General features: G+C 40.6%; 1 protein-coding gene across 1 annotated transcript; it reads right to left on the bottom strand.

The window, feature by feature from the left end:
• Nucleotides 1-3,062: 3,062 nt before the first annotated feature.
• LOC110698163 lies at nt 3,063-4,103 on the bottom strand. Its single transcript, XM_021875570.1, has one exon. The coding sequence runs from the start codon at nt 4,101-4,103 to the stop codon at nt 3,063-3,065; it is 1,041 nt and encodes a 346-aa protein (XP_021731262.1).
• Between the last annotated feature and the right edge of the window lie 4,262 nt (nt 4,104-8,365).

The raw sequence follows: 8,365 nt of genomic DNA, 5'->3' as shown, positions 1-8,365 counted from the left end.
ATCATAGAATCTGCGCATTGTTTGTACAGGAACGGATCATCCCAGAAATATCTCCTTGCCTCAGAAAGGAATTTCTTCCTCTGTTGAGAGGAGTAGCCATGAGGCATTGTACCTGTAGAGAGGAAATTAGCCAAGTCAGCAAACCAAGGTGATTCAGTCTGTAATAAAACTAATAAGTGCTCTGTAGGAAAAGAATCATCAAAAGGAACATCATCTCCATTCTCAGGGTCAAGGAGAAGACGGGAAAGATGGTCTGCAACAACATTCTCCGTTCCCTTGGTATCCTTGATTTCGATGTCATAATCCTATAGTTGAAGAATCCATCGAATCAACCTAGGCTTGGCATGGGTTTTGGTCATCAAGTACCTTAATGCTGCATGATCTGTATGAATGATGACCTTAGAACCTACCAAATAAGAATGAAACTTGTCAATTGCATATATTACTGCTAGCATTTCTTTTCTGTCGTGGCATAATTCATTTGAGCAGAACTCAAAGTTTTGCTAGCATAGTATATTGCATGAAGCTTCTTCTCCTTCCTTTGCCCCAACACGGCTCCTACCGCATAATCACTAGCATCGCACATGATTTTGAACGGCAGACTCCAATCTGGGGGTTGCATGACAGGAGCAGATATCAAGGCTTCCTTTAACCTGTTAAAAGCTTCAAGACAAGCATGAGAAAAAACAAAAGGTACATCCTTGGCCAAGAGCTCATTTAGAGGTCGAGGAATTTTCGAAAAATCCTTGATAAAACGACGATAAAAACCTGCATGTCCAAGGAAACTTCGAACTCCTTTTACAGAGTTTGGTGGTGGTAAGCGCTCTATGACCTCTATTTTAGCTCTGTCTACTTCAATACCCTTATTGGATACAACATGGCCTAAAACAATACCTTGTTGTACCATAAAATGGCATTTTTCCCAGTTTAAGATTAAATTGACCTCTTTACATCTTTGGAGCACCTTCTTCAAATTTTCAAGGCATACATCGAAGGTTGTTCCATAGACGGAGAAGTCATCCATAAAGACTTCTAAGAGTTTTCTATGAGTCCTGAGAAAATTGCCATCATACATCTATGAAAAGTGGCAGGGGCATTACATAGTCCAAATGGCATCCTGCGATATGCAAAGGTGCCATATGGACATGTGAAAGTAGTCTTTTCCTGGTCATAGGGACGGATGGGAATTTGAAAGATACCAGAATATCCATCCAAGTAACAGAAAAAGGAATGCTTTGCCAACCTTTCAAGCATTTGATCAATAAAGGGTAGGGGGAAATGATCCTTCAGGGTGGCTTTATTCAATTTTCTATAATCTATACACATTCGCCACCCTGTAACAGTCCTAGTGGCGACTGGCTCACCCTTGTCATTTTTGACAACAGTCATACCTCCCTTCTTTGGTACTACTTGTATAGGACTAACCCACTTACTATCAGAGATAGGGTAGATTATTCCTGCAGCAAGCAATTTCAGAACCTCTTTTTTCACTACCTCCATCATATTTGGATTAAGTCTTCTCTGAGGTTCTACAGAAGAGGTATGATTGTTTTCAAGAAAGATCTTATGCATACAAAAAGAAGGATTAATACCCTTGATATCGTCAATGGTGTACCCAATAACACTTTTATATGTTTTCAGAACATTGAGCAATTGCTCCAATTCTGTGTCCTTGAGTTCAGCATTAACAATAACAAGATATGAATTGTTTGAACCAAGATATGCATACTTTAAGTTAGAGGGGAGGGGTTTCAACTCTACCTCGGGAGGCTTAGAACTCTCCCCAATACTCATTACACTCAATGTCTCTCTGATTGGATTCATGTTCAAATCGGCCTTTGCTTCTTCAAGCAGCCTGACATACTCCCTTGACTCCCAATTTCCATCATCATCTTCCTTCCCTATTAGCACTTGTTCAAGAGCATCATCTTTTTTATTCAGGGGAAGTTGCTCACCTTGCAGCTCATCAAGCACATCAACCTGGCAAACAGTGTCTCCCATAGAGGGAGCACCCATAATATTCAAAAGTGAGTATTCCAATTTCTTATCACCTACTTCAAAAGTAATCTTACCTTTCTTCATATCAATAATTGCACCTGCAGTAGCTAAGAAAGGTCTACCAAGTATAATTGGAACATTCACATCTTCATCCATCTTCATCACAACAAAATCACAGGGTATGAAAAACTTACCTACGCGAAGAGGTACATCCTCAAGTACACCCAAAGGAAACTTCACTGACCTGTCTGCAAGTTGCAGAGTTATGCGTGTGGGTTTGAGTTCACCCATTTGCAGCTTATTGCATATGGACAGTGGCATGAGGCTTACACTTGCACCTAGATCACACAATGCCCTGTTAATTTCGATATCTCCAAGCTTCACTGGAATCGAATAGCTACCTGGGTCTCCTAATTTCTTAGGGAGAGTGTTCAGCAAAATAGCACTGCACTCTGCATTCAAAGCAACTGTAGTATTCTCTTCTAATTTCTTCTTGTTAGATAGCATATCTTTTAAGAATTTTGCATAAGAAGGCATCTCAGATATTGCATCTAAAAATGGAATATTAATATGAAGCTTTTTAAGAATATCAAGAAACTTACTGAACTTTTTCTCAAATTTATCTTAGGCTATCCTTTGAGGAAAAGGAACCTTAGGCACATACGAAGCAAGTGGCTTTGGTGGTTCTTCCTTTGATTCATCCTCGACCCTAGAGTTGTCAACTTCCTTCTCACTTGCACCTGCTTCTTCAACGACCTCCTTTGATGGCTCCTTGATAGGAGGATCTTCCAATTGCTTTCCACTCCTCAGGGTAACAACATTCATTTGGCCTTTTTGAGGTTATTCTGTCTGGCCCGGAAAAGTTCCTGGAATCTTTAAAGATTGGCTAACTTGATTGGCAAGTTGGCTTATCTGGTTTTCCATGAGTTTACTCTGGGCCTGCAACTGTTGGATAGAGCTATTTTGGTGTTGGATGGCACTATTTGTTGCGGTTATAAAGCTCTCTAACGTCACCTCAAGGCTAGATTTCTGAGGTTGTGGTTGCATTGGTTGTTGGGTGGTTTTTATTGGAAGCTAGGTGGTGGTTGGTTATAGTTGTTGGATTTAGGTGGTGGTGGATTTTGCTGTGCTTGGGTGTTCTTGTATGAAAATTTAGGATGGTGTTTCCATCCTTCATTATAGGTGTTGGAATAGGGGTCATAAGGCCTTTTGGGGTTAGAGGAGTAGAAAGCATTGGCCTGCTCAATTGACATCTCCTCTGTATTCTGCGAAATCTGCGGGCAATTTGGTGCAATATGACCCTGCACATTACACAATTGGCACAACTCTTGTGGGCTAGTAGAGGTTCCAGCTTGGAACTTATCAAACCTGCTTGTTAGTGCCTGCACAGAACTGGTTAGCATAGTTAAGGCATCAACATCAAGTTTACCTCCCTTTTTCACAGTATTTCGGCCTCTTGGATGATAGTTATCATTGGCTGCCATCTTCTCTATAAGTTCCTTTGCTTCAGCGGGGTTCTTTGTCAGGTGAGAGCCTCCTGACGCAGCATCGATGTAGATCCGAAACTCATGAGTCATGCCATTATAGAATGTCTGCATTAAAATCCACTCTGGAATGCCATGATGAGGGCATTGTCTCTGCAACCTCTTAAACCTTCTCCAAGCCTCATAGAGAGACTCATCATCTGATTGTCGAAAGGTTGATAGCTCGTTCCTCAACCTAGCAGTCTTCTCCTGCCCTAAAAACTTCACTAAGAAGGCCTTCACTAGCTTGTCCCATGTACCGAACGAGTCAGTGCCTTCATCTCTCAACCACTCTTTTGCTCTATCCCGTAATGAGAAGGGGAAAAGGCGTAGTCTGATTGCATCATCTGGAACGCCATTCATCTTCATAGTATCACATTTCTCCAAAAAACTATCAATATGACTTACTGGGCAATCATGTGGTAGCCCTGCGAATGAATCATTGGAGATGAATTGGATGAATTGCGGCTTGAGCTCGAAGTGCTGAGCCGTTACAGGTGGTCTTATGATTCTAGAAAGGACTTTGGTAGTCGTATCAGGAATACCGTACTCCAAAAGGGATTTCGTTGGTTGGTCTACCATGTTTCTTCTACGTCGATTTCTTGTTCTCCTTCTTCTTATAGTTGCCTCGATCTTAGAATCAAATGGTTCAAGATCTTCTGAACCTGAGCATCGTGTGGGCATGCACAAGAAAAACTAGAGAAAAAGTATCAAAAACACAAGAGAGAATAGCCGAAGCAACGAAATAAGCTTAGCAAAAACGAATCACAAATAATCTAATGAAACCGTTAGTCCCCGGCAACGGCGCCAAAATTTGATAGGTGTGTCGCGTACCTAGCAAAATATAACCTAACTGACCACTACTATGTAGCAGGGCAAGCAAGGGTCGAATCCCAAGAGACTAAGGTTCAAAACTAATTAAATATACTCAAATTCCTACTAAGCAAGAATCAATAATGATCGATTAACTAAGGAACTAATGTATGGAAAATTCGAAAATAAACTAAAGAAAATGAAGAAATCAAGTAATTAAAACATCCAAGATCAAGTATCACCACAATTACGAATGATGCAATTATATTTCTACCCCTAACATACAATTCCAATTTAATGGGGAAAAGTAAACCCTAATCAATACCAAGGACTTCTCTCGAGTATCAATGGCTTCTCTAACATACAATCAAGCCTATTCTCATGGTATCATGCATATTAGAGACATTAAACACATTACTCTAACTTCCCAATCATCAACCCAACTATTCTCATGTTGAAAATCAAACCCTAAATTGATCTACTCAAATCCGTTTAAATCCAACTCTCGCTGCGATAGAAACAATGGAATAATCACAATACTAAGATTACGTCTAACCTAGTATTGGCATAATCACAATCAATTTAGCATAGCAATTGTAAAAGTCATTAGAGAATTTAAAGTTGTAATTCATGCATCAATCATAATTGGGCTACCCTAGATCTTAGAATAGAAAAGCTACTCACACATATTGAAAGAAACAATAACAATCATAAATATGGAAAACATAATTGAAAAGCAATTATAATTGAAAGAGAATGAAGTAGAAGTGAATACCAAGGATTCTTCAATTAAAAGGAATTAAATTGTTGAAGAACAATGCTCAAATCTTGTGCAAGGAATTAAAATTGCTTCAAAATGATAAACTAGAATTCTAGAGAGAGAAAGAGGAATAATGGAAAACTGAAAACTCCAAATTCCTGTAAAGCTTATAAAAATACACCGAACACACTAGAGAAGAGATTGTTAGCGGGAATTGGCTCAAAAGAGCCTAAAACCATGCAAAAACGTAATGAAAAGTTGGGAAAATATATGTATAAAACGTGTATATCACATGGACTCATATTTATAGATATGATCTATAAATAAAGTCCATGCCTACGGTTGAATGATGACAAAACAAGTCACAATTAACAAGTTAGTGAATTGTTCAACAAGGCAACCAATTCCCAAAACCCTAACTCTCTCTCTCTCCTCATGCACGCACGCCCTCCCCTCCCCTTCACAAAACCTCCCGGCCACCCCTCTATGGTGGCGTGTGGTGTTTTTCATGGTTAGTTCGTGTCTCTCTCTTCTCTATAGAAGGTTGATTGAAGGGTTCAATCACAACTAACTAGCATTAGTGGAGGTTCAATCTGTGCTCGTGGACTAAGTAGAGGAATCACACTTAGGGTTCTTGATTTCCTTATTATTCTTGCTCGATCACACGTGGAATCACGCTTCAAAGGCATAATTCTATATTCTTTATGTGTTATGCATTGATCTTGGTTGTTTACATGCTTATGAATATGATTCATGCATTTTCGTTTAAAGCATCTATAGTCCTACAGGAAAGACCATCCATAAGGCTTAAAAACATAGGGATTTTTACACTTCGGAAAAGCTTGAAATATCTTTCACAACTAAAATCGAATAAACACTACGAAAAATTGAAAAAAGAAGTCGAACACAGAAAACTGCCACAAAGCGTTGGAACTGTCGTGAGATGACATAGTTTATCGCCTAAAGACAGCTTTATCGTGGCGCGATAGAGTTGTCGCTGCGCGACAACCTCTATTTTCTCGCGCCGAGGTCTCGCGACATTACGCCAGAATTCTGTCTTCTTGTTTTGCTCGTTCTAGTACTGTTTTTCCAATTTTACTTCCAGATTGAGTTTTTCCCATTTTTCTGAATCCATATGTGTTCTACATATGGTCTTAGCCCCTAGGAATTCACGCTCCATCAACCCTAATGAACGCTCCGTGCAACAATTGGTGCATCCGAGTTTGTGAATTCACTAAACCATGGAAGCAATTCTAACTTGCGGGGTCCCATCCATCGTGCCAACCCTTCCAAAGGTAAGGCTTCCGTACAATGTATCCGGACTCATAACCATGGACCTTCTTGGACACCATAATCCTTGACCTTTAGAGAACTAGAGCCATGGTTAAGTTGCAAACTCATTGCATCATATTGTGACTACTTGTGCATCTATTACTTGTGCATACCTTACTTTTGATTAAACTAACCCTTTGTGTTGACTTGTTTTGTTTGTAAATAAAGTCTTAACGAACTAACCAAGGACTAAAGAGGAATTTGCTTAATCAATTGGTCAATTAATTTGAACTTAAGTCTAAACGTACTTGACTTATTAAGACTGAAAGGAATGGTGTCTTTCCAACAAGTGTATTATTCCGATAGAGGGTTCATAATTATTAGAAAGCTAATTCTTCAGTAAGGTCAAGTGATCGAAATTCCTAAGTGGAGGCCGCTTCCAATCAGTAATATTAATGTGTGATTAATATTACAGCTTAATCTTGACGGAACTGTTAGGGTCACACTCAATCGAGTAAACGATACAAGACGACGAATCAATCCAAAGGATTAGATCAGTCATTAGAGTATTACGAACAAAGACGTTGGATGTCGAGCTTAGAGCGTTGAAACCGAGCGTACCAAGTCGATTTGTGTTTATAATTCAACAAGACAAGAAAAATCAACAAGCGACAAGTTCGAGCTAAGCCGTAGCCTCGCATTGGCCTAGCTATGCGAGTGCTAGGCTAGCCTAGGCCATGCACCATGCCGAGCTTGCTAGCAACCCTGGGTAGCTAGCTGGTGTGGCATGGCCAGTATCGCTGGTGTGCTAGGCGTGCTAGCATGTTAGTGCATCGCACATAGCAGCCATGCATCGCAGCATCGTACTAGCATCGCAGCGTGCTATGTGCTGTGGATGTGCATGCTTGCATGCTGGGCATCGCATCATGCTATGTTTTTTGGCTATGCATGTTTGTGTGCTGGGCAGCCCCTAGCATAAGCAGTAGTTGCCAGGCAGTGCCTAGCATTCGCTACGCAGCAATAGTAGCCCGCATTGCATGCGTGGCTTGCTGGCTGCGTGCATGCGTATGTAAGCTAGCTAGCTAGCCCAACCAAGGTGCTAGGCGCCAGCTAGGCAGCCTTGACAGCCAAGTCAGGTTGGCTGCCGGTTATGTGTGGGCTACTCATGGGTTTTTGGTGGGGACCGATTCATGGTGGCTTTGCTTGGTGAGCAAGGAGTATTGGTCCCCCCCCCCCTTTGAATGGTCCTCACCTACTCTTAATCACCCTTTGCCACTTGGAGCTTGTTGATTGCTTGGCATTTTAATTTGTTTTGGATTAAAATAAATTGGTGGAAAAATGCAATTCTTCCACATTAATGGGAGAAGAGGAGATCAAGGCTCCCTTCCCTATAAATACCCAAGTTTTGGGTTTGAGAAAAATCACTTGAGTTGAATTGAATATGGCATCTCCCTATAGGTGAGAAAACCTTTAAGTTCGTAATACTCTAGTATTTTCTTAGTCTAGCCCCGACTAACCTTCGGGGTAGAGGCCGTTCGGGTCAGGTCTCGAGGGTGGACTCCGTCGGAGGCTCTTGCGCTTGCAGAGCTAAGGCTTTGAAGTCCGAGCTCTACGGAAGCGAAGCACGCGTTGAGGGTAAGAATGTCATTTCCCTTTCTCTTTCTTTTGTTGTTTAATTATGTGATTGCATGCTTAGGTTCTTTAATTAGTGGACGGGTCTTGGACGGGTTTCTCTTCCGCGTAGTGTTGGACGCTACGAAACTGAACAGCGGTATCGGAGTCGTGCTCATTTTAATTATTATAACTAATAATTAATTGAGGTGATTTAAAATGGATTTAAATTCTGGTGTTGCTGTGTAATTAGATTAAAAGCTCGTTTTAATTAGTTTTAATCTCGTATTTTTACTAATTTTGGCCAACGAACCCAGATTTTGACTCAAAAATTGTGATTTTTGGGTGGAATCGATGTTCTAAATCATTTTTATTTCTCTATGAGGCC

The sequence above is a fragment of the Chenopodium quinoa genome, unplaced genomic scaffold, assembly GCF_001683475.1.
Source record: "Chenopodium quinoa cultivar QQ74 unplaced genomic scaffold, ASM168347v1, whole genome shotgun sequence".
NCBI lineage: Eukaryota > Viridiplantae > Streptophyta > Magnoliopsida > Caryophyllales > Amaranthaceae > Chenopodium > Chenopodium quinoa.
Note: the sequence above shows the minus strand (reverse complement) of the source record. Positions and strands in the feature narration are given on the sequence as shown.